At 41.3% G+C, this 27339-nt stretch overlaps 1 protein-coding gene across 1 annotated transcript in view; it reads left to right on the top strand.

Moving 5' to 3' along the window:
• The window catches only part of LOC132590507 (rho guanine nucleotide exchange factor TIAM2-like), a 314104-nt gene that overhangs the window by 195056 nt on the left and 91709 nt on the right, over positions 1 to 27339 (top strand). Inside the window, exons 10-14 of the mRNA XM_060263413.1 lie at positions 1109 to 1180; positions 10021 to 10188; positions 13225 to 13329; positions 19717 to 19795; positions 21551 to 21643. Coding sequence (XP_060119396.1) covers positions 1109 to 1180; positions 10021 to 10188; positions 13225 to 13329; positions 19717 to 19795; positions 21551 to 21643 — 517 coding nt within the window. The remainder of the gene's footprint in view (positions 1 to 1108; positions 1181 to 10020; positions 10189 to 13224; positions 13330 to 19716; positions 19796 to 21550; positions 21644 to 27339) is intronic.

Genomic DNA, 27339 nt, shown 5'->3' with positions numbered 1-27339 from the left:
GCTCAGGGTGTGTACGTGTGACTTTCCCACTAAGAAGGAATGAGTCCAGCCTGGCAGGGTATGCTTGGGTCAGGAAAGCAAGATGGATTCTGCTGTTGTTAGCCTTAGGTCCATGAAGGCAGGCTGGAAACATGGTGGCCTGGCTTCTTCCACTGCAGTGGCCAAGACTGGGCACACAAGGAGCAGCTGGAGCATGTCTGTAGTTCTGGCTAACACTCTTCAGAGATGTAGAATGCAAAGCTGAGGCTTATAGTATCCACATAAGCCTCAGAAACTGCAAGCAAAGTCCACTTCTTAGAGCAGATGTGTGAGAGTCAAAACTCCAGGCACCCTGGCAACCACACTGGCGATCATGATGTCCATGTGTATGAAAAGTAGGGGGCTTTTCCTCACTATATATATATATATATATATATATATATATATATATATATATATATATATATATATATATATATATATATATATATATATATATATATATATATATATATATATATATATATATATATATATATATATATATATATGGACTGGATGGGCCATTGGCCTGATCCAACATGCCTTCTCTTATGTTCTTATGCTGTTGGTGAAGAATACCCCCCCCCCCCCCCAGTGTGGTCCAGCAGAGAGAACTCTAGCACCAGCTCACTGTTGGACACTCCCTGAATCTCTTACTCAGATTCAGATTCTTAAAACAGAAAATCCTGGCTGTTTGAGAACAACATTAATGAGTTTATGTAGTAATAAACAACGTATTGTTTGACCACAAATTCCAAACTCATGGGTGGTAGGTTGTTATAGCAGAGTAATAAAAAAAGCTGCTATTGATCATTTTAGTTTGGTAGATAAAATTGATTGGTTTGGTGAATTGATATTCTCCAGCTGCATGATTTGTAAAACTTTTACCTGGAGTGAGGTTTTGGGAGCTGGGGCTAACTGCGCTTTCTCCCTACAAACACAGATCCCATTTGAGAATTATATCATTAAATATTTCATAGTAGTTCAGCTTAACCTATCTGTAGTCCTGTATCTTTCCCTCTTTGCATACAAAATATACCACACAATGTGGAGTTTATAGTTTAACCTATTTATTTCTTTCAATTAGATATTTGACTCAGCTAGTGGGCATGGATTTACTGGAACTCAGCTGCCTCAGAATTCCAGTAATCCTACTGAGGTAAGATAAACTAACTTTTGCTCTGGGCACTGACTTAATGTATTTCTTGATTCATGTCATATGAAAAATATAAAGCAGAAGGAAAGTTTGTTTGGCCTGTCTCTGAAGGGGGGAAAAAAATCACTGCTTCTTTTCCCACACGAGGTTCTGAAAGGGTTCACAGGAGGCACTTAAATATTTATTTGTATATCTTGCATCAGTGTGGTGGTGTCATACTATTTGTAGCATGGATGTTGTTCAAACTATGCATTTTTAACTTAAGACATTATAGACATTCATACTGTTGCCTGCCATGGAACAGGCCGCATCCCCAAGTGATGGGCTCAAATGCTGTGTTTTTGTGTACCAGTGGTTTTCAGATTTTTCTCCCTTCAACGGAATTTTTCTCCTTCAGTGTATCTGCCAAAAAACTCTTAAATGTCCTTCCATGAAAATCACTGTGCTTTGCAGAGGATTCAAGAGCCCACATGTGGTTCATACAATTTAAACTATCTGTCTTATGATGCCTGTTATTCCATACATTATAGGGGAAATCAGCTGTTAGTGGGCAAGCAGTCTTTATCAGGAACTCCTGATAAAGTATCTGAACAGTCCCAGGGTTATCCAGAAGACATTTGAAAACCACCTCAGTCTCACATTGAAATTTTTAAGTTTAGACCAACTTTTTTGGTGAAGTCCCAAATGGATTTTGGTAATTGTATAAGTAGCCTGAGAAGAAGCAGTACTGGAAAACCCTAGGGAAGCCAGTCAAACTTGAAACAAGGTACAGCTATGTTCTGGTAAGTTTCAGATGGTGTTTACTCAACTTTCAACAAAATTACAATGTCCAGCATCTCTGAGATGAACTTTTCTCTTCTTCTCTCCCAGTATTAGATGAGCTTCATCTTCCATCCAGTTCTCTTTATTTTTGCGTGTCTGTTGCCTTACTGGAGTACCAAAACTGGGACGTGGGTATCTTGGGTTTAGTTAAAGGTTCACTTTACTCCTTGGCAGGTCTCTATTTTTAAGTCAAAAATGGTGCTTCTTTATCAAAGACTCAGCACTCATTCTAAGGGAATGCACAGTAATATGTACTGATTGGCATTCCAGTATCTGATTGGTGAACAGACCTGGGGAGATGCTTTGACCATTCAGGCAGGGAATCTGGAACAACGTTATGCAGTACTTAACTAGTTGTATGAAGTGTTTACTTTTCCTTCTCTGCTCTATCAGCTGTACAATAAGAGAAAGACTGCCCTTCCCAGAGTTTCCTGTGGACCTGCACAATCTTCATAATATCTTCATATTAAAATATAAATGTCTTATATGATCATAGTACTGCTTGTTAATGTTACAACTAAAAATATGTGAAAACAGACTTCGTCTTTCCCTGCTTTTCACCAAAGCTGTTGTCACTATCTCCTTTTGTGACTGACTAAATTAATTGGCTTCTAAAGGTTTAACAGTATAGTTGAGAAACCTTTTAATGTTTATTCAATAATTCTACATGTTATGAGTATTGAAGTTAGAGTTTTTATCCCCTCCTACACTAAAGGTGATTGGCTATATGCAGAAGGGAATAGGACTATTGCCCATCTATCACACATGCGCATTCAGTTTCAGGAATTTAAAATAAATGTTAGATTTTATTACACTGGCTCTTTTGAATATGTTTTAGGATGAATGCTGCTTGATTCAACAGCATAAGTATATAATTGAAGTAGGGCAAGAATAAGGTCAAACAATGCTATCCTTTTCCCAAAGCATTTTGACACATTTTGTATCCCCCCCCCCCCGGTGTGTGTTGCCCCTTTTCAACAGAATACACATCTCTTGTTTGGGTGAGTTCATGTTTTTAGGCTTTCCTCTGCTATGCTTATCCCAATTACTAAAAACTTTCCCAGTTATACTGGAGCACCTGTCATGAAATTACTGCAATATTGAAATCAATGTCATGATTGGTGAAATGTACCTTTGGCTGCTTGGATTCGTGTGACTGTGATGTTTAAACAAGATCAATAAGTGTAATAAAAGTACAATGGTAGCATTTTAAAACTTTTCTTCAGAGTTTGTCAACTGTCTTGGAACTTTAAGCTTTGTTTTCCTGTCATGGTGCCATCATCTTGACAACAAAAATGACTGCACAAACTGTATTTTTAAAAAGTATTTGAGCACATGCCCAGCAGTTAAGAGAACAGATGGAAAACTGTTAATTTATCATGAGACTGGATTTGAGGCAAGTTGTCCCTTCTGTGGAACTTGCTTTCCTCTATAAGCCTTATGTCTGTTACATTAATAAGTGAGTATTCTGTCCCTGTAAACATTTTAAGGAGCTGAATAGCAGCAACTGTAGCTTTGCAGTGGTTCTTACAGTTTTGGTGCCTTATCCAACAGCTGAAAAAGTGATTCATCATAGCTTGCAAAACCGTTGAGGTTGGAAGTAAGCCTATTTTATTAGGAAATTCTGAAGAAAAAAAATAAAATCAAACCTTTACAAGAGACTTCCTGATGAGTTCAGTGAAGCGCAGCGCCGTTAAATGTTCCATGCAGGTTTTCTGAGGTGTTTCATATGAAAATAGTGACAAACAAAGGCAGGAAAACCATGAAGTAACCAGCTGCTCTTCAAGCAACACCATGGTATAACATGCTGCACTCTACAACCCTGGCATCTGCCTCTGGAAAATTGAATGTGCTGTCAAAGTTCTATGTGGCACTGAATGAATAAAGTTATTGTGGTATTAGTCACTCTTCAGGCATAGCTGTAAAAAAACCCTTTCGTTTCTAAGATGGAAAATGTGGGTGGAACAATAATCCCTTGAACACAACTAGTGCAAATATATATATTTAAATAGAGGGTGCTTCCATCAAATGCCAGAACTTTAAAACATAGTTATCCACAGCCACAATAAACCTAAGAACATTGTTTGCTGCTTGTAATGATTTTTTACGTGGTACTCTTAGGCAAGAAAAATATTGTTAGAGCACATCACTGCAACTCCTCTTTGCTTTTACAATTGAATGCAAGCATCTGGCAAAGTGGAGCTTGTTTTCTCCCTACAAAACCTAATTTTAAATCCTAGGGGTGGGACAAATTCCTCTTTGCCCAGGCACCTGCATTCTGGTGGTATGGCCAGCTGGAGTTTGATTTAAGGCTTTCCAAACCAGGAAGAATTCAATCCTACTGTGTGCATAAAAGGAGGAGCAATAGAGCACTCAAGCATGGTACATAAGCTGGGTTCATCACAAGCAGAGGTTTGATGTGACATCTAACGGTGAACCAAATGTGGTGCAAAGCTGAGCCCACATTTCTGCCATATAAAACCAAGGGCCTTAAAACTCAGTGGATGTGTGTGCAAACCACTTCCACCACAGTTTAGATGCCTGGTGTTGAGCTAGAATTATACACTTCTTCAGTTACACACATTGAATAATTTGTCCGTGGAAGTGTTCCCCATCTCTAATTTGAGCCTAGCCCTGGTTTTAAAATAATCTGAATAAATTTGCAGCACTTAAGCAATAAAATGGTTGGGTCCAAAGAACAATGAGCAAAAGAAATATAGCAGGTTGTATAGTTTGGAAAGTCATGAGAAACTTTCCATTCAGGAGGATAACAACAAGCATGATAGCAGTTCATATGCTTCTGTCTAGATGAAATGTTGCACAAATGGAGGAAGCCTATTTGGATTTTATTGTGCTTTTTAGTTTTCTAGTGTGTAGTATAAAATCTTTCTGTATCTAGATGTGGAAGAACTTTAGTTCATCATCAATGTTCTGTGCAGTGTATGAGCAGGCCTGCCATCAGCACTGTTTTTACAGCTAAACACTGTTAAAAAGGGGGGGAGGGGGTCTCACCTGGTCTATCTCAATTCATGCAGAGGCTGTTTGTATGTTAGTCCTGGCACCCTTATCAAAGGGATTACTGCTAAGCTAACCCTCCAGGGCCCCAGTGTCTTATTTCTAAGCCCTTTATTCGCCAGTAGGGCTATCATAAATGCAAGGGTTCCAGCCAACCTAGGTTTATTTATTTATTTACATTACACTTCTATCCCGCCCTCTCCGCAAGCGGACTCAGGGAGGCTCACAACATTCGTTTAAAACAGTACATCAATAAAATCTATAAAACATTAATACAATTATAATTTAAAAACTATTCCACAGTGCTGTACCATTACTATGTTGGCGGTTCTGCTTTTCAGATGGTTGGACACTGGATACTCTAACTGATGTCAGGTGGCAGCTCTCTCTCGGTTTGAGCTTCGAAGGCCTGTCGAAACAGTTCAGTCTTACAGGCCCTGCGGAACGTAGGAAGGTCCCGCAGGGCCCTTATGGCCTCCAGGAGAGCATTCCATAACTCTGGTGCTGCCACCGAGAAGGCCCTGGCTCGTCTCAAACGCAACCTGGCCTCCTTTGTTCCAGGGGTGGACAGCAGATTTTTTGTCCCTGAACGCAATGCTCTCTGGGGGATATATGGGGAAAAGGTGGTCCTGCAGATAAAGGTTGATGCTCCAGCTGCCCCCTCCAAGAGAGGTAGCCACATCACATAAATCGTCCTTCTGACTAGAAGTTGTTCCCAAAAGACATTTCTATTTTAGCTAGGCAATTTAGATCAAAGCAATTTCAATCAGTTTGGAAAATCCTTTGCCCTTTGGGCTATATGGCTTTTATGATAGCAGTTCTGCTCCTTGCCAGGCTACATGTGCAGCCCCTACAGCTCTAGTTTCCATCCTGATATAGTGGACTTACTATCCCCAATGGCATAGATTTTCTGTTCCCAGACAGGTTATCCATTCCCTGACATGGTGGCTTTCTCATTACAACTTTTCCTAGGGCACATCCTTTGATGTTCCTGAGCATGAAGTTGTCTTTACCACAGACACTTCATTCTTGGGTTGAGGTGGCCACTGTGAAGGATTTTCTGCACAGGGTACATGGTTGAAGGACGAGAGGCATATTATTGATATTAACTCTCTAAAGTTGCAAGCAGTTCAGAATCCCCTTAGCTGTTTCTCAGATATTCTGTGGAATCGGTGCATACTGCTTCAAACGGAAAATGTTTGTTACAATGTTTTATTGAAACAATCAAGGAAGCACAGGATTCAAGGGCCTATGCCAACGGGCTACTTTGACTGGGTTAATGGTCTTGAAGCTCAGTGCTTGCATTCAAGCTATCCATATTCCTGGAAACTTAAACATGGAGGCTGACAGATTGAGTGGAGCAGGGACACTATCTCATGAACGGTCCATAAAGACAGTGTATCTAGAGTCCCAGAAGTTGATCTCTTTGCAACGAGAGAAAACACAAAGACTGTGAGATTCTGTTATCGAGCAGGGTGGGGCATAGGATCCTCTGGGGAGTTGAGAACAGAATCTCACAGCTCTTATTAAAAAAAAAAAGCATTTGGATATCATATCAGCATAATGTGGTTAACAGTATGAAGAACGGTATGTGTTCTTCAAATTCCCAGCTTTCCTTTTCATGAACAAAAAAGCAAGTCTTTAGTCCCTTGTGTTGCAGAGATATGCCTTTCCCCTGAATGAAAAGTTCTAGACACTTTTTAAATGAAACTTTTAAATGAAAGCTGGGAATTCAGGGGACTTGTTGCACATATTCTTATGGTGCTATATTGATACCATACTCGTTGATTTAAAAAATAGCCCCCTAGTGGCAGGGGAGGGAAATGACCACTGCAGAGACAGCATCGGGAAAAATGACTGATGGCCCATCCAGGCTTTTGCTCAATTTTGCAGCAAAGCAGGCTTCGAAAAGATCTGACAAAATCTGTAAAAAGTCAGGAAGGTACAATTCTTTGGGGAAGCCCGATAAAAACCCCTCACTTTCTGGGGGAATGGAACTTGGGAGAGAGAATCCTTGTGGAAATAGCAGAATACTGATTAGTAATTAACCGTAGCTATCTATGACATGTAAATCCGCTTTTTTGTGAATTAACCAGAGTAAAGCCCTCCTGCTTCTTCAGTCCCTCAAATTCTACCAAGAGTTTAATGCAGGCTTCCAGTCTTGCATGTGTACATCAGTGTTAACTGGAGTTGGTTTCCAGCAAGAATGTTCCGCATGAGAAGGAAGTTTGTGTGAGCCTGGCAGCAAGCTGGATTCATAATGTTGGTTAAAAGCGATGTCTAAATGCAGCCTTAGTTAGTGCTCACTTACTCAAACTGGCTTTAGAAAAAGTTTCAGTTCTGGTTCCTGCCCCACTCCACCTGGAGACCTGAAGACAAAAAGGGGATGGAGGGAGCTCTCTGAGAAGAGTTTTTCCATTTCAGTGCAAACCTTGCAGTGGTCTGTTCTGCTTAGAAATTACTTGTACAGAGTATATGACTTGTAATAGAACTTGGTGGTGGTGTAAAGTGCCATCAAGTTATACCTGACTTATGGTGACCTCATAGAGTGGTCTCCAATTCAAATACTAGCCATGGCTGACCCTGCTTAACTTCCAAGATCTGATGAGGTCAGGAGAGCCTGGTCCATCCAGGTTAGGGCTAGAACTTAGCAGGACTTTAGTCTCTTATTCAAAGCACTGATAAGTTCTGGTTTTGTGGGTTCATCCTTTCTTGGTTTTATTATACTGGATGCCTTTTCTGTAGCTGACTGGGTTCCCTGCCCCCCTCGTTATCGTAGTCTAAACTTGAAAGTGGGTGGCTTTGCTGAATTATCTGGTATTTTAATATTAATAGTGCTTTAAAATGCAAGCCTTTAATATTTCTACCAGTAGTGTATTTTCTTATCTAGTGGTGCTATACACTCCAGTGCCCTCTGCTGATGAAATCTTTTTAAAAGTGTGAATTTATTAAAATCATTGCATCAGTAACTATATTGGTTGTATAAGTTTATTATTTCCTAACTTCTGCATAAAATTACACAAGAAAGTACTTGCATATGCAGACATTTTGAAAAAAGGCTCTTATCAAATCTTGAAAGAAGAAATATAGGCACAATTAGAGACTGAACATCTGTTTTACATAAAATTAATTTTATGTGTGCTTTATTTATAGATCATATGATCACTACAGTTGCATACATGTGTGTCATTGCATAATAGCACATTGCATTTAGCACTTGTAAGTTTATGTGGGGATTGTGTGAAGTGTCTCCAAGACTCTTTGAAATGTGTGATTTAAGGCTGTTTCTGTGAACTATCTCACTGATGTTACAATGGGACATTTCTCTCAGTCATGACTTACCTTCCTTACTCTGTTTTAGAACGTGAGTTATGTAGGTGTATTACCATGAGGATATTGTCATGTTAGAACAGATAAAAGGAAGTACAGTACTTCTTCACCTGAAAGGTGATTAACACATGGAATTCACTGGCACAGGAGGTGATGGCAGCTACAGGCATAGACAGCTTCAAGAGGGGATTGGATAAACATATGGAGCAGAGGTCCATCAGTGGCTATTAGCCACAAGGTATAGATTGAACTCTCTGTTCTGGAGCATGTGATGCTCTTTATTATTGGTGCTTGGGGGCAGCAGTGGGAGGGCTTCTAGTGTCCTGGCCCCACTGGTGGACCTCCTGATGACACTTGGGTTTTTTGGCCACTGTGTGACAAAGTGTTGGACTGGATGGGCCACTAGCCTGATTCAGTATGGCTTCTCTTATGTTCTTATGTTGTATAGCATGTCGCTTGGTAAAAGGACCTTTCATGAAGTGAGATAATCATCAGTTATACAAAACATTCTGTTGTGAGTAAGTTATTACTCTATCCTGTTGGAACCTGGATGGCTCCTAAAATAACTTTTTGCAACAAAGGAATCTTTCTTAATTTGTAATTATTGTATTCAGTGACAGTAAGCAAATTTGAAAAATGGCTCAAATTCAGATGGGAAGTCATGAAGTAAACTGCTGACTGTTCTACAGTCTTTACATGGATAAGACAGTGGTACCAGGAAGAATGGTTTGAGACAGCAGGTAATGTTTGGGGCCAAGCCAACCCTGTATATGAGAGGGGGGGGGTCCACCGAAACCTAGTGAAGTCTGACTGTTAGCACACTCTCCAGAAGTGCTCTCTCTCTCTCTCAAGCTGAAAGGAGCTAGAACAGGGGTGGCCAATGGTAGCTCTCCAGATGTTTTTTGCCTATAACTCCCATCAGCCCCAGCCATTGGCCATGCTGGCTGGGGCTGATGGGAGTTGTAGGCAAAAAACATCTGGAGAGCTACCGTTGGCTGCCCCTGAGCTAAAGAGTATATGGTTCAGGATTTCATCACTGAGGCCTAATGGATTAATTGGACTCAGTAGTTAGTTGGGGATGGGCTCTGCAGTGCTAATTTGTCAGAAAATGACATTGTTTAAGAAGACCAAAGGGGATAAGAGTGCTTGGAGAAGGAAACAGTGTATATAGGTGAGATAAAAGCATGTTTTTTTTGTTGATCAAATAATATCAGTAGCAAATACAGTTTATGCCGATGGTCTTTAATCATTTCAGAACGGGGAATTGCCTTTAATCTCATGTTGAAGCATAGAACCCAATGAGCTGCAACCACATGTCAGGATCTGGTATAATATCACAGTCATGTGACAGGCAGATGAGGAGTCTGTGTTTCTTTGAACCTGCCTGTTCTCAAATTTATCCTCTGTTCCTGGGTGGCCTCATCTTACTATCCTCCTTCTCTCAGTGTGTGAGCAAAGAGTAACAGGAGATGTGGCATTTGCTCTCTGCCCATATGCACTAGCAGCAGGTATTTCCAGAAAAGCACCGCCACCACCCCACCACCCCAAAATTGCAGCTTTATAGGGATTTCTGACTCACCTGAGGGTTCCAACCCGTATGTTGAAAACTGCTGTTTTAAGTGACTTTTGTTACATTAAAAGGGTGCATACATCTTCCTCTCTTCTTTTTTCCTCAGCAGAAAGTAGATGAATTTCTAAATGTGTACTACTCGACTCCAGAGAATGCCACAAAAGAAAATACCTGGGACATCCAAACATACATTCATTTTCCTGACTGTCAAGGCCTGATGTTAACTTTCAAGCCAGAAGACAGAGTCGAAGATGTTTTGGCTTTGGCTTGCAAGGTACACAATTCTACATTTTAGTTTAGCTTGTTGATCACTTTTAAAGTATAGAAGTTGGATCCTAGAGTGGGTGTTTCATTCCTTCTCCTTTCTCAAAAACATGGATAGATGTAGTAGTGAAGGAAAAGTGGGTGAAATTGCCTTTCCTGCCTCTTATTCCAGTGGAACCTCTTCTGCCAGAGCAAGCCTTCTTGCAAGAGGAATGGATTCATAAAATCCAGCCTTTGGTCTTTAAAGAGAGCCATGGAAAGGGGTAATGCTCTAGAAGTGATTAAAGGTACATAACATGTTCATCATAGCATCTTTGAAAATCAAGCAACAGAGCAATGCACATCACTTAGATCTTAAATCTTCTGCATTTCAAATTATGAACTGACTCCATCCAGTATAATGGACATGAAATAAGCAAACAAAACATGAGCTTGAATCTCAGGGGTGATTTCTGTGGATGGAATAGGTTTCTGGCCACAGAGCTGGACTTCCCTGCCTCCCCCCCAATCCACAGAAATACTTAGTGATATTTTAAATTTTAAGATCTTCCAGATAGTGAAATATGGCCATGTCTGATGGTAGATGTTCTTTACCAATATCAATAGCTGTCTTTGAAATCAGGAGGCTCAGTCTTATGATTCCTGTAGTTTCACTATAGCATGTGAGGTAGGTTGGCTTCCTGTTGAGTGAGCCACTATTATTGAACTGTACAGACTGGTGAAATATTGTGCCAGGCCAGGCTGCATAATATTTTTTTTCTTATCACTTTACCATGATTGTTCTGCTCACTACAGTATGAAAATACATTGCCATGCCTGTTGTGGTTTCCAGCATTAAAGTCTACAATAGAATTAGGTGGAAAATGCTGTCAAGCCATGGCAGACTTACGACAACCCCGCAGAATTTTCAAGGCAAGAGTTGAACCTGGACTTCCTCAGTGGCCTCTCATCCATGTACTAACCAGAGCTGACCCTGCTTAACTTCTGAGGTCTGACAGAATGGGGCCAACCTGGGGCATCTAAATCAGGATACCAAGTTTAGAGTTTAGTTTCTGTTAAAACAACTATTGTTTATTAACTGGAAGGCAAGACATATGTTTTCGTAGGCAATCCTTGCATGACCTATAGGTGGCAGGAGAGAGCTGATGAATGAAGAAAATATTTTTAGGAAAAGTATTTCTATATGGATATTGCAAACAAGTGACCCAGAAGCATTTGTATAAGAATCTGTTCATAAAAACAATCAAAGTTTTCTTTTTGTGTCTATCACTTCATTCGATCTGAAGTTATTTTGGTTTCTTTATTTCAATTAAAATTTTTCTGTGTTTTCTTTCTTTCTACTCTGTATATTTAAAGGTATTTTTCCATTAGACATCTCTTAATGCTGACTACTTTCTGCTACATCTTTCCTAGTTCTTTTTTTCTTACATTTCCATACTTCTCTGGTGAGTGTTGGGAATACTCATTCTTTAGCACAGTGTTGTGTTTGAAGTATGTTGTGTATGTTCATGTTGGTGTGTGGTGAGTGGTGCAGGGCTAGTTATTAGAAGGTGAAAAGGGGCACTAACTGCTGAATACCCATTAGCTGTCAGGAAATTTCAAGAAGTCTGACCCCGAGTAGGTGAAGGATCTTTGCCATCTTGCTACCATCTGTTTCCTGGCATATAAAAGATTTCTAAATTAGATGGGATGGACCCCATGAAGCTGTTTCATTAAACTCCTTGCAGTGTGGTAGGGGTGGAAGTTCAGCCTTAGTGAATGGAGCCCCTTGCTCTTTAGAGTCTACATCTTGAATCTGATGGAATTGTTTCTAAATGACCCATCTAAATAAATCTTAACTCCTAGAAAATATAGATTAATAAATACATGGAATTAAATATCCCTCATCGTCCTATTGTTCAGCATATACAACCTTTTTATCACATAACATGTTCTTCAAATGACAGATGGCATTTCAAAGCAGTAGTTCTTAAGAAATGCACATTTAGTCAATACAGGGTATGTTGCTGTTTTGGTTGTCTTTTCATTTTCTTCATGTTATTACAATCCAGAGATTTCTTTGATACAGTTCTTTGAGTTACTTTGGTCTGCAGCATCAAAGTTTCACTAAAGTTTCTTAAATAAAAAGTTTTCCGTTTGTATTGTATTATAGCGTCAGCTGCAATGGCACCTGGACCAGCCTTAAACTTTTATCTGTATTCTATAGTATAGTCAGTAGTCTTGACATCTGATTAAATGTTTTATAACAAACATTTATTTGTACCCTGTTTCATTCCATTTTTTTCTTCTTGTTGTCTATTATAAATTGAAGAAATCACAATTTTAAGTTTTGCTAAATATGTTGCTCAGTGCATTGTAGCTGATAATTTTGCTGGGTGGAGAGCAAAATAAATGACCTAAAGTATGCAAGGTCTGTTTAATTCTATGTTGAGCCACTAGTGTTGAAAGTAAACATAGTGCTGCCTCAGTACTATTCCAGATGTTTGAGGGACAAGCCCCTGCAAGGTATGAAGCTAATATCTTAAGGGAAGTGCTATCTATTCCATTATTTAGCTTCCTGGATGTAATCACATGCTGCGAAAAGTAGGTGGTTTCATGATCTCAGAGGAAATTGGCAGTAAAAAGTGCAGTAAAAGCCAAGCCTGTACATAACATCCTTCTCTTAACAGCCTGTGTGCACACATGCATTTTATGCTCCAAATGTGAATGTATCACTCAGCAGAATGATGCCATCTGGGAGACCTGTAGAAATGTATAAGCAGAGGAAGAAGAGAACAAGTTTTAAAGTTTATTTACACACCCTACCACTCTGTTAATTTTATACACAGGAAGTAACACTATAAACCTTTGGGGGGGGGGTGGTTAGAAGCAATCCAAATCTGTGTTGGTATGAAAATTGTGCAACTAGGTTTATTTATTTATGGTGGATATTTAGGAAATTACTTGTTGGAGGTTACTTTTGCGTAATTTGAAGGAATATGTATATATAACTTCTGGACTTATACAAATAAATTCTGAGTTCCAAAAATTTCTTTTTACCTCTTAGATTAAGCAGCTGGAACCAAGAAATTATGGCTTACGACTTAGAAGGCTTATTGATGAAAATGTTGAGCACTATATTCCTGGAGCATATGAATACATACAAGACCAGGCAAGTGGCATGATGAAAAGAATCAACATTTCTTAGTTATTTGTACCCTTGTGTGTTATTTACAATAGACTGGATGACTATAAAGCTCCTGAATAAATAAATTGACTGATACATTTTTATACTGCCCCTCTTCCAGGGAGTACATGGTTTTTATTTTGTCCTGACAACTGCCCTGTGGGAAAAGTTAGTTTGAGAGAAAGTGACTAACCATAAGTCATCCAGCAAGCTGTGTGCCCAAGTGGGGATTTGAACCTGAGTTTTCTCAGTCCTAGTCCAAATATTCTAAGCACTACATTTTAGGCTGCTTCCATTAGACTTGATAATGCACTGGCCACAGACCATCCACTAGTGGCAGCCAGTTAAGTGTGATTTTGATCAAAATCTGTCTATTGGACTTTATTTGCAGCAGTGCATCTAACTTGTGTAATTTTAGTTATAGTTTGTTAGTGTAGTTGTTATATGACTCTTAATAACCAAAGGCTGCAGTTCTTTAGCCACTTAGTTATCTCCTTGAAATCAGTGAGAAATGAGACTGGAGGCCAAGGTGCAGAGCAGCTTTGTTGCTTGAGTGGTGCAGGCATAGCCATGATGACAGCAGCAAAGCAGGCACTGCCTCAGTCCAGTCTTAAAACCAAATATCTAAAATAGGAGAGACATTTTCTTCTTTAAGGATTGTATGGGGGCTCTCAGACATTATTAGGCAAAAGAAACATGTATAAAGGAATTGTATGGGCCTGAGATTTCGATACCTGGCTCCATGTGAGTCTGATGAAAAACAGAAGGTTGCCAGTTTGGACATACTAGCTACTGTATTTGATAGCATGAGTGCATGTCTTAGATGTAAGGTAGTCTCACCACCCTTTTCCACAGTAGGCTGCTAACCAGTAGCTGCTGTACAGTTCATTTAGTCACAGTGACATTAACTTGCTATATATGAGAATGGCACTTAACTGGATACAGAAGTATAGTTTACATTGCAGTCCTAAGCAGAGTTACGTGTTCATCATTGTGGTATCCGTGCAGCTGCACCTGTGTACTGCTAAAAGTGCAGGCCTACCACAAATAGTTTCTTTTTTAAACTCCGAATACCTAGAGAGTACAGACACTCTGTTCTCCTCCACACTGTTTCCCATCTTTTCTAGTGTGACATAGAGGGGATGAAGCATCCTTCCACATGTTCTCTCTCTGATACCACTGAGAGGTTAATCTAAAGAAGCTCTGTTTTTTCCTTTTGAAAAAACATGAGTCTTGTGGGTAAAGAAATCTTCTCTTGGATGACCATGAACAATGCCTTTTATACCTTGACAAACGAGTAGGACATCTTGCACGTCTCTCTTTAATTGCAATTTAGTCCTAAGTCAGGGCATCACTTTGGGAATAAGCTTTATCTAATACTGCTTGAGAAAAAGGTCTGAGTACCACACCACTTCACCACCAACCGACAGATCCAAGTATCTTGTTTCCAATGGTCCTGAAACAGAACTCACTTACTCTGGACCCAGTCACAACTACAGGGAAGACTATGAGCTTGGTATGTGGGTTCCTGGAGCACAGTTCCTTAGGGTCAGCGTTAAAAAAAAAAGACATAAACACAAGCACCTGGAAAAGCCTCCCAAATCAAAGTCTTCATTCACCCCTTTCCATCCTTATAAGAAAGACCTGATCCCTCACAAGACAACCTTGGAACTGGTCAAGCAGTCTCCATTCTGAGAATGCCTTCCCCCTCAAGTTGCTCAACACCCCCCCCCCAGCCCATTTCATCTGAAAACATCTGAAGACACAGAATCTCCTATCCCATGTCATCAGCTCCCCTCATCATCTCACCATTGTGATACACTTCTCCAACTGGTTCCAAAGGATTTGTATTTGATGTCATCCAGATTGCCATGCCAAGATGTCCACTGTGACTACTATGACCAGGACTGGGATCCATATGCTTCTCTTGCTTCAAACCAAGCAGAAGCTGACCCATTAGATGATCCAGGCCTCCCACAAGAACCACAGGAAGAGGTTTACTTCCTGGGTGACTTACCTTTCAGCTATGATCAATCTCTTTATGAAGATAGTCAGATTATCCTTCCAAAGGATGTTGTGCCGGAACCATCCATAAACTCTCCTAATGTGAAGTCCCATGCAGGCTGTTATTGGGCCTCTCTATACAGCCAGGGTTGCGGGAGCTGCACTGCCTGCCAATAGTATACTGGATTCGCTACAAGGTGCTGGTTATTACCTTCAAAGCCCTATATGGCCTAGGGACTGTCTCTCCCCACATGTTCCCCAGAGGGTACTTAGATCCGGGATGCAGAATGTATTGTCGATCCCTGGGCCAAGGAAGGTGAGACTGAAGTCTACTAGGGAAAGAATCTTCTCAATTGTGGCCCCCTGCTGGTGGAACCAATTTCCAGAAGAAGTAAGGGCCTTGCGGGACCTTGCCCAGTTCCGCAAGGCCTGTAAAACAGCACTATTTCAACTCGCCTTCAGCTGAATAATAGTATAAGAGGATGCCCAACTTTGCTGAACATACTTCAGTGATACTAGCACCAAAATTGTTTTAAATTGTTTTAAGCTGTTTAATTGTTATTATTAACTTGGTTTAATTGTTAACTCTAATGCTTACAAGATTATGCATGGGATGGAGAAAGTAGAGAAAGAAGTACTTTTCTCCCTTTCTCACAATACAAGAACTTGTGGGCATTCAATGAAATTGCTGAGCAGTCAGGTTAAAACGGATAGAAGGAAGTACTTCTTCACCCAAAGGGTGATTAACATGTGAAATTCACTGCCACAGGAGGTGGTGGTGGCTAGAAGATGAAGAAGATGAAGATATTGGATTTATATCCCGCCCTCCACTCCGAAGAGTCTCAGAGCGGCTCACAATCTCCTTTACCTTCCTCCCCCACAACAGACACCCTGTGAGGTGGGTGGGGCTGGAGAGGGCTCTCACAGCAGCTGCCCTTTCAAGGACAACCTCTGCCAGAGCTATGGCTGACCCAAGGCCATTCCAGCAAGTGCAAGTGGAGGAGTGGGGAATCAAACCTGGTTCTCCCAGATAAGTCCGCACACTTAACCACTACACCAAACTGGCTACAAACATAGCCAGCTTCAAGAGGGGGTTAGATAAAAATATGGAGCAGAGGTCCATCAGTGGCTATTAGCCACAGTGTGTGTGTGTGTGTGTGTATTTTTGGTCACTGTGTGACACAGAGTGTTGGACTGGATGGGCCATTGGCCTGATCCAACATGGCTTCTCTTATGTTTTTATGTTCTTATCTATTGTTTTATTGTTTTAGTTTGATTGTTGTGAGCCGCCTTGAACCTTCTTCGGCAGGGAGAGTGAGATATAAATCCAATAAATAATAATAATAATAATACCGTTAGCAGCTCATTTGAATAATGAGACTCCTTGAAATCCTTTCATGCTCATCTGAGGATGACAGGCCCTCAGTATTTAGAGTAATGCACTCCAGGAATACAGGACGTGTCATATACCCAGACATAGAAGGTCTGCTTTAAGTCACTACTGAAACTTGGCTTTGTCTGGCATTGGTGTTGCCTTCCACTAGGCGTATTGGAAATCAGTACATAAGCAAGTGGGGAGGATGCCCTTTTCTCTTCCAAAAACCCATGGCTAATGCTTTGGTTGTATATTACCCAAGGGGAAAACAAAGGCATCCAACATTCAGCCTAATGACATAGAGGGTCATAAACTAGGCAGAATAGGCAGAAAAATATATGCCTCCTCTGTTCTTGGCTTCAAGATTGCCAGTTACCACTGTGTTGTTGCCTGCTGTCAGCTCTTCAGCACCAATCCAAAAAAGTGAACATCCTGAGGCAAGTGGTACCATTCATGCAGAAGGGAGCTCTAGTGACCAACCTCCTAACAAGGACTCCTTTCCATCCCCCCCTCCCACAAACTTAGCTACAGACTGGGATGCACACGGTAAAAATTTTCAGTCAGCAGAACCTGGTTTTCCCAGGAAGCACTTCTCCACATCAATGTACTAGAATTCAAGCTGTGTACAAAAGTATGTTGGCCTTACACATGGCATGTGTCTAGCAAAAAATACCCAAATAGCCATGTCCCATGACTACTACATTCCTCTAATGCAGGAACCTTCTGCAGAGTCCATTCCTACACATAAACATTGGTAGCTTGCATTTAACATCATGGCTCATTCAGTGACCAACTGACAGTTTTCCAAATCTGTCAAAGTCATTCTTAATGCTAGAAAATGATCCTCCTGGCATTCCTGTTTGGTCAAATGGTATGTTTTTGTACAGAAGCCACAGAGAAGGGGCCTAGACCCAGTCCACTGTCTGATAGAGGTATTCTAATACCTCCAAGGAGGCCTTTCTCCCACCTCCATTTGAGGCCCTCTAGCTATTATAGCATTTTTTCATGTTCAGGTTGATGGAAAATTCCGTTTGCTCAGAGGGAATCCAAATGATTTCTCAAACGGCTGCTAAATAAATTTCCCCAGTTCAATGTCCAGTCCCTCAGTGAACCTCTCACTCACAATTTATGGGTAAACCATACAAACCAGTGTCCACTTGTCACATTCATGTGCTTACTATGAAATCAGTGTTTCTGGTCACCATAAACATTAGCCAAATGAGTCAGCTACAGTGCAATTCTCCTTTCCTGAAAATATTCAACATTAGGGTAGTCCTCCATGGTGCACTATTTCAGGGGTCCCCAACCCCCGATCCGTGGACCAGTAGCGATCTGTGGCCTGTTAGCAACCGGGCCATGAGTTGTATAATTATTTCATTATATATTACAATGTAGTAGTAATAATAATAATAAGACAACGTTGGATTTATATTCTGCCCTCCACTTTGAATTTCAGAGTCTCAAAGTGGCTCACAATCTCCTTTACTTTCCTCCTCCACGACAGACACCCTGTGAGGTGGGTGGGGCTGAGAGAGCTCTCACAGAAGCTACCCTTTCAAGGACAACTCTGTGAGAAGCTATGGCTGACCCGAGGCCATTCCAGCAGCTGCAAGTGGAGGCGTGAGGAATCAGATAAGAGTCCATGCACTTAACCACCACACCAAATACTTTAGAAATAAAGTGCACAATTGTATCATCCCTAAACCATGCCCCCCTCAGTCCGTGAAAAAATTGTCTTCCACAAAACCGGTCCCTGGTGCCAAAAAGGGTGGGAACCACTGCACCTCAGTTTGTATCCAAAATAACATCCAGCTTCCACCTAAAACAGACTATTACTCTCCCAGTGTTATACCTTCAACTGCAGGAAAACAGAGAATGAACCCTTCATTCCTTAGAAGTTTATAGGATAGTCCTTAGAAAAAAAAATATTTTGAAAAGATGACAGGCTGTTCATTACTTCAGTAGGCGCATGCCAGGGCAAAAAGCTGTCAACCCGGTTCATTTCAAACTGTGTTACAAATCAGCAGAAGTTGACTGTCAATTGCAGATTAATATTCATTCTACTTGGGTGCAGTCTAGATCAGTTATGTTTCACTGTGGTCTCTCCATTGATTCCATCCGAAAAGCTGCATTGTGGTCCTCCTCATGCATCTTTACAAGGCACTGCTCAGTGGGCATAGATGCCACATGAGACAGTGGTCAGAAGAGTTGCCCTACAGTTTTTCTTCAATTGAGAGCTCACTGGGCCTTCCTCAGACTGGTAAGTCAGTTAACTACTCTCCCATGTGTGACTGCACTGGTACCACAGTGATGAAAACAGAGTTGCACTGTAAATGTGCCTGTAACTGTGGTTCTTCAAGTTGTCGCCTGTGCAGTTACACAACCCTCCCTCCTGCTCTGTTTTGAGCTCTTAACAAAATTTGATAATTTCATCTCAATCCAGTGGTGTGACAGAGAAACTGAGGGAAGGATGCTTTGGTCCATTCTCTTGAAAAGATGTTGTTGGTGGGGAATGCCTCTAGGAGTTTTGAGCTTCAGAAAAATCCTCTCCACTTCAGGCCTGCATGTGTGTAGTACCCATGTGTGATTGCACAGGTGACTGCTTGATGAACAACAGTTATAGGGAAGTGCAACCATGATTTTCTAAGTTAGTTAAAGCCAATGGATTTAAAAGGATATAACACTTCTTAGGCCTGCATTGCTAATCTTCACAACTTTCTTCACTCACTGCCAAAGGTTCTCAGGCCATCTTGGTATCAAAATCCAAATGGCCTCTAGTGTAGCTCAGAGCTAAAATATAATAAAAATTTAAAAACCTTGTATTTTGCTACTTGTTAGTAGTGCTCAGAATATGCCAGCTAATGTGAATTCCTCATTCACCTTAATGGCAGGATCAGTCTTAATAGCAGTATGATTTGGCATAACAGCTAAGTGCATCCTGCTGGTGTGTGTCTCATGGTTCAAAGTCAAATGGGATTTTTCTTTTCTTGCAGATATATGATGAAATAGAAATCTTTCCTTTAAGTGTCTACCATGTGCATCTTACTAAGAATGAAGGTGCAACTGATTTTGGTAAGTCTGCATTTTTCCAAACACACACACACTCTCTCTCTCTCTCGCTTTCATTTTATTGATCTTTTATCTTCTTCTTTCTTGGTTTTTCTTGTTCATAAATTTTAAATTGGTTCACCAGTGGCAAGTGGGTTGGGTTCAGAGAGAGAGAGAGGCTGGATCAGGGCTGGCTCACCCACTAGGCAAATTAGACATTTGCCTACGGCACCGGGTGGGGGGCGTCGAATTGGGCTCTCCCCCCATTCCCGGCACCCAAAACAAATGCCTAATTGCCCTGGGGCAGTTAGGCGGCAGTGGGCAGGCTACCTCCGCCCCCCCCCCGCCCCGGTGCGCTCAGATGCCAGCCTTGCACTTACCAGCTTCGGGGGGCATCAGAATAGCTCTCTCATAATAGAGAGCAGAATGAGACTTCAGTCTTCCTCCCTTCCTCTTCCGGAAGGGAGGAGTGAAAGCAAAACCTCTTCCTGAGAAAAGGGTCTATTGCGATGCTGGCCAAAGTGGGTAAGCACGAGGCTGGCATCGCTACTCTGAGCACACCTGGGGGTGGGGAGAGAAGGTGACCTACCTGCCTCCCCGCCCCCCCCCCCCCGGCACGTTCAGAGTAGCGACACCAGCCTTGTGCTTACCAACTTTGGCTGGCATCACAATGGACCCTTCTCTCAGGAAGAGGCTTTGCTCTCACCCCTCCCTTCCGGAACAGGAAGGGAAGGGGAAACGAAGCCTCGTTCTGCTCTCTATTAAGAGAACACTATTCTGATGCCCCCCGAAGCTGTAAGTGCAAGGCTGGTGTCTGAGTGTGTGGGTGGGGGAGGTTGGGCAGAGTGTAGCAAAGTGCAGCGCCGTGTTGCAGTGCTGCAGAAAAAACAGGAGGGGGTCAGCCTGGGGGCACGCAGGCAGTAAGTTTGCCTGGGGCGCCATGTGCTTTCGGGCTGGCCCTGGGCTGGATCCCCCTCCCCCAGTTATGTTTATGTGATTGATTGATTGTGTACAACAGCTTCCTATTTAGATGGGGGAGGGGATCTCTCAAATTTTTCATTATAGCTTGACTGTGCTTTGTGGAAAGTTGCTTTCTCTTTGGAGGCAAAAGTCATGAGAAGTGATTTCCAGCAGCTTCCAGTAGTTTGCTGTCTCATGTTCGTGTGTGTGTGTTTGTTCCAGTTTGGTGTAGCGGTTAAGTGTGTAGACTTATCTGGGAGAACAGGGTTTGATTCTCCACTCCTCCGCATGCAACTGCTGGAGTGATCTTGGGGGAACTGGATATGGGTCAGTCATAGCTCTCTCAGACCTATTCTGCTCAAGAGCAGTTTCTGTCAGGGTTCTCTCAGCCCCACCTATCTCACAGGGTTTCTGTTGTGGGGAGGAGAAGGGTGTAAACCACTTTAAGTAGTGAAGGGTAGGGTTCTTCTTCTTCCCTCCTCCTCTCCTCCCCCTCTTCCCTCCTCTTCCTCTTCTTTGGGTTCTTGCTAATCCAGGTATCACCTGCCTATGATAAAAAGGACCATGGGGAACATCCATGTTGGTCAGTACTTTCTGCTGGTTATGATTGGCCACAGCCCTATTTGGCCACTTTATTGCATGTGAACTATGCAACATATTAATGAGATTTAAGATCAGTGTCTTAGAAGTAATACAAAATGAGAATTTTACCATAATTTACAAGGCATAATGAAGCCTTGTAAAATATGCAATTATGTGTGCATTTTTTAAAATTCTTTAAGGATCCACAAAAAATTTAAACAGCATTTTTTCCCCTAGGATTCGCAGTCACTGCACAAGTTGATGAACACCAACATCTAACCCAGATATTTGTAAGTGATGTTCTTCCTGATGGGATGGCTTTCAAAGAAGGTATGCATTAGTTGTTTTCTTTTGGTGTTGTCTTTTAAAGATGCAGATGTTGCACTGGACAAAGAGCAAATTCCTCTATGAATTCCTGACTCATGCCAGTGTTTATCCCAGATTTTTTTGTTGATGTTTCTGTTTGACATCCTTAACATGACAAGTTTTCCTTATGCTGGTGTTGGTGCCATGCATGGAGATCACACAAATGTCTGTTTTGCAGAGTGTGTTGTCATTGAGAAGCTGTGATTGGTAGTGTCTCCAAAAGCAAAGGTTTTTATACATGACAGTGTACACTAACATTGGAAAAATATTCTTACTGAATTATCCCTCAGTTGAATTATTCATTTGCCTTGCTTCACCAAATTGGCTCTAATAGCATATGGAAGCCTTGGATTTCACAGTTGCTACAAAATAAAACTTAATTTCAGTAGCACCTTAAAGACTAACAAAATTTATTCATAGAATCATAGAATCACAGAGCTGGAAGGGGCCATACAGGCCATTGTTGGGGAATTTTCTCCAGCAGCCATCTGGTACAACCCCCTGCTCAATGCAGGATCAGGATTCCAGCATTAACTTTTGTGAGTCAGTCCTTACTTCTTCAGATGCTAAAGGAGGAAATCATTTTGGAGATTTTTATAATGAAATCACAAAAGGGAGGAAACCAGGAAGAACAGGAACAAAGAGAAGGTGATGAGAGGTCAGAGGTTCCAGACTCTTGTGGGCTTAAAAACACATAAACCATTTTCGCACACAGCTTACCTCGCAGTCACAATCCTCTTTCCTCCGCAGCATCTGTCGAATTTCCCACCATCTGCGCCGGAGTTACAGGAAGTGCCACGGCTTTTGCCTAGCAAACGTAAACTGGGTTTTAGCAGTTTACGTTTGCTATGCAAAAGCTGCGGCACTTCCTGTAACTTCGGTGCAGATGGTGGAAAATCCAACCAGACGCTGAGGAGGGAACAGGATTGTGACTACGAGGTGAGCTGTGTGCGAAAACAGTAATAAAATAAGTATAGGATCAACATGTCTAGTCAAGGAAGTAGTAGTCTGAAGGAAAAGAAAAAATAAACTAACATTAGGTAGTTATACCATGTGTAGTTACATCAGTGAGTTGCCAGATGATATTACATGTTAATTAAACAATTAACAATTAAAGTCTTTAAAACTAGACCCTGTTATTAGAAATAAAGAAATCCAACTCTCCATTTAGGCTGAGAAACAGTGTTTAATTTATTGATACATTCTAATTCAGGAATTTAAGTCAGGGAATGGATTAACAAAGCCAGAATGATACCCAGAGAAAACTTGTTACAAGACAGACCCAAAAAAGGCAATAGCAGAACACTACTAGTGGTCACACACAAACTCTTAACTGAAAACAGTTCAACGTATTGTCAACTTACAACCTCTATTGGACAGTGACAGCTCTCTTTCAAAAATACTGGGGGATAAACCTTTTTTGCACACAGACAGCTCCCTAATCTGAAACAACTCCTCACCCACAACAATGTCTGGTACCAGTGTCTGGTACCAGAGCTTGCAATAAAGCCAGGTGCCAGACAACACAATTAGAAGAAGAAGAAGAAGATATTGGATTTATATCCCGCCCTCCACTCCGAAGAGTCTCAGAGCGGCTCACAATCTCCTTTACCTTCCTCCCCCACAACAGACACCCTGTGAGGTGGGTGGGGCTGGAGAGGGCTCTCACAGCAGCTGCCCTTTCAAGGACAACCTCTGCCAGAGCTATGGCAGACCCAAGGCCATTCCAGCAGGTGCAAGTGGAGGAGTGGGGAATCAAACCCGGTTCTCCCAGATAAGAGTCCGCACACTTAACCACTACACCAAACTGGTTCTCCTAACAGCATTAACTACACCATCTCATAAGAACATAAGAAAAGCCATGTTGGATCAGGCCAATGGCCCATCCAGTGCAACACTCTGTGTCACACAGTGGCAAAAAAAAAAAAAAGTGCCATCAGGCAGTTCACAAGTGGGACTAGAAGCCTTCCCACTGTTGCCCCCACCCAAGCACCAAGAATACAGAGCATCACTGCCTCAGACAGTTCCAACAATATGCTGTGGCTAAGAGCCACTGATGGATCTCTGCTCCATATTTTATCCAATCCCCTCTTGAAGCTGGCTATGCTTGTAGCTGTGGCAGTGAATTCCACATGTTAATAACCCTTTGGGTGAAGAAGTGCTTCCTTTTATCCATTCTAACCCGACTGCTCAGCAATTTCATTGAATGCCCACGAGTTCTTGTATTGTGAGAAAGGGAGAAAAGTACTTCTTTCTCTACTTTCTCTATCCCATGCATAATCTTGTAAACTTCTATCATGTCACCCTGCAGTCGACGTTTCTCCAAGCTAAAGAGCCCCAAGCGTGTCAACCTTTCTTCATAGGGAAAGTGTTCCAAACTTTTAATCATTCTACTTGCCCTTTTCTGGACTTTTTCCAATGCTGTAATATCCTTTTTGAGGTGCAGTGACCAGCATTGTACACAATTTTCCAAATGAGACCACAGCATCAATTTATACAGCGGCATTATGATACTGGCTGATTTGGTTTCAATTACCTTCCTAATAATTCCCAGCATGGCATTGGCCTTTTTTATTGCAATCACACACTATCTTGACATTTTCAGTGAGTTATCTACCACAACCCCATCAACTTGAATTTGTAGCTGGGATTTATGACCCCAATGTGCATTACTTTGCACTTGGCCACATTGAACCTCATCTGCCACGTTGACGCCCATTCACTCAGCCACAACAGATCCCTTTGGAGTGCCTCACAATCCTCTCTGGTTCTCACCACCCTGAACAATTTAGTGTCATCTGCAAACTTAGCCACTTCACTGCTTACTCCCAACTTCAAATCATTAATGAACAAGTTAAAGAGCATGGGATCCAGTACTGAGCCCTGCGGTACCCCACTGCTTACCGTCTTCCACTGCGAAGATTGCTGTTTTATACTCACTCTCTGTTTCTTATTAATTAGCCAGTTTTTGATCTACAAAAGGACTTGTCCTTTTACTCCATGACTCTCGAGCTTACTAAGGAGACTTTGATGAGGAACTTTATCAAAAGCTTTCTGGAAGTCAAGGTAAACGACATCTATTGAGTCCCCTTAGTCCACATGTTTGTTCACCCCCTCAAAGAACTCTAACAGGTTAGTGAAACAAGATCTTCCCTTACAGAACCCATGCTGAGTCTTTCTCAATGACTTGTGTTCATCAATGTGCCTACTCATTCTGTCTTTGATAATGGTTTCTACCAACTTTCCGGTATTGAAGTCAGACTGACTGGCCTGTAATTTCCCGGATCTGCTCTGGAACCCTTTTTAAAGATGGGGGTGACATTTGCTACCTTCCAGTCCTCAGGAACAGAGGCAGTTCTTAATTTGTCTGTCAGTTGTAGGACCTCCTCTCTCATCACCTCAATCTGACTCAGGTCTTTCAACACCCCTTCCAATATAAGTTGTTCTGGAGCAGGCAAACACTTCTCATCTTCCACAGTGAAGACGGAGGCAAAAAATGCATTCAGCTTCTCAGCCATTTCCCTATCCTCCTTCAGTAATCCTTTTACCCCTTGGTCATCCAAGGGCCCCACTGCTTCTAATATATTTGAAAAAAAAATTATTGTTGGTCTTTATGTTTTTTGCAAAATGCTCCTCATAGTCCCTTTTTGCCTGCCTGATCACAGTCTTGCATTTGATTTGCCACAGCCTGTGTTCCCTTTTATTAATCTCACTTGGACTAGCTTTCCACCGCTTAAAGGAATCCTTATCTTTTACAGCTTCCATAACTTTGTTAACCATGCAGGCTTTTTCTTATACCTGTTTGTGCCTTTCCTAACTTGTGGTATATATTTTATTTGAGCTTCTAGGATTGTAGTTTTAAATACCTCCAAGTTTCCCCAAGGGTTTTGACTGTATTTACCTTTCCTTTCAGTTTCCTCTTTACATGCCTCATCTCAGAGAATTTACCCCTTTTAAAGTTAAACGTGGTTGTGCTGGTCTTTTGGGGCAACTCTATTTATACAAATGGTGAAATCAATAACGTTATGGTCACTGCTCCCAAGTGGTGCAATCACTTTTACATCTCTCATCAGGTCATGGGCATTACTTAGGACCAAATCCAGGATTGCCCCACCCTGTGGTAGGTTCTGTGACCATCTGCTCCATAGCACAGTCATTGAGAGTGTCTAGAAACTCAATCTCTTTCTCCCGACCAGAACATATATTGACCCAATCAATCTGTTTTTACGTTTAGCCACTATCTTTAATCCTTCCATCATATTATAATCATCCTCTATCTTTTGATTTGATGGGCGATAACAAACTCCCATAGTTAAATTTCCTTTTGGGCCCACTAATATGACCCAAAGCATTTCTAGAAGGGAATCTAATTCTCTGACCTCAGTGTTACTGGACCGTATACCCTCTCTGACATACAGAGCCACCCCACCTCCAACCCTTCCCTCCCTATCCTTACAATATAATTTATATCCAGGAATCACCATGTCCCACTGATTCTCCTCATTCCCCCAAGTTTCTGAAATTCCCACAATGTCTATATTTTCTCCCAACACTAAACTTTCCAACTCCCCAATTTTACTTCGAACACTTCTAGCATTTGTATACAGAGATGTATAATTTCCCAGGCAAGTTAGGCCTGCAATCTTCCTCCTGCTGCCTTGAGACTTTGGCAGACAGTCCATACTGTTTGTCACCATCTCAGTGGACAACTCTGATCCATTACCCAGTAGAAAAGTACCGGGTACTCAGGCTCATTCACTTTTTAATCTTCAAACATTATATATGCCATTAAATTTATTTATTTAATTCCATTTATATCCCGCCCTCCCCACCAGGGCGGACTCAGGACAAACCTTATGCCAAAGGATAAATGGACACAAATCTGACATCAGGAATTACAGAACTGAGAAACCTGTTGGAGAACACTTTAACCTTCCAGAGCATTCAATAAGTCACCTCAAAGTAGCTGTTTTACTGCAAAGGACCTTCAAGAACAGAATGGAGAGAGAAATTGCTGAATTACAAATTATTATGAAACTTGGAACAAACACCTTCCCAGGACTGAAAAGGAATATTGTTTTTTTATCTCATTACGTATGCTAATGCTAAACCCACTCTCACTGAGTATAGCTATATATCCACAGCATTCCAATGTATTTCTCTTTTAGAATAGTGTATTGGAATAATGTTTTTTTGTATTGACATACTCAAATAAAGGATATTGGCTGTTTATCTCATCACATATACTCCCCATCTTCCACTATATTTTAATGTTTTCTTTTTTTTCTAATGGCAAACTAGAATGATGTTTATATGTGTTACATTTTTAAATTAAACCTCTTGAGAAACTAATGCCCTCATTTTAAACTCAGAGCTAACATCACAACAGACTCTTATTTATGGCACTTCACATAGACATCAATCTGCTATTCTGACTTTTATTGCCCCCTTGTTGATGTAGCCCAGTTAACATAATCTAACAACCACCAGACCCCAAATTGTGCTTCTCTTAATCTGATAACAAACTTTTCCATGATTTTGTATACTAATTCACCGCCTACTCTCTCTGTATTTAGGACTGTTTGCCATTCCAGCCTATTGTCTGATGAAGTGTGCTTAGAGCACATGTGGGTTACATTCTGAATAAAACTTTGTTGGTC

The sequence above is a fragment of the Heteronotia binoei genome, unplaced genomic scaffold, assembly GCF_032191835.1.
Source record: "Heteronotia binoei isolate CCM8104 ecotype False Entrance Well unplaced genomic scaffold, APGP_CSIRO_Hbin_v1 ptg000072l___fragment_3, whole genome shotgun sequence".
Taxonomy (NCBI): domain Eukaryota; kingdom Metazoa; phylum Chordata; class Lepidosauria; order Squamata; family Gekkonidae; genus Heteronotia; species Heteronotia binoei.
Note: the sequence above shows the minus strand (reverse complement) of the source record. Positions and strands in the feature narration are given on the sequence as shown.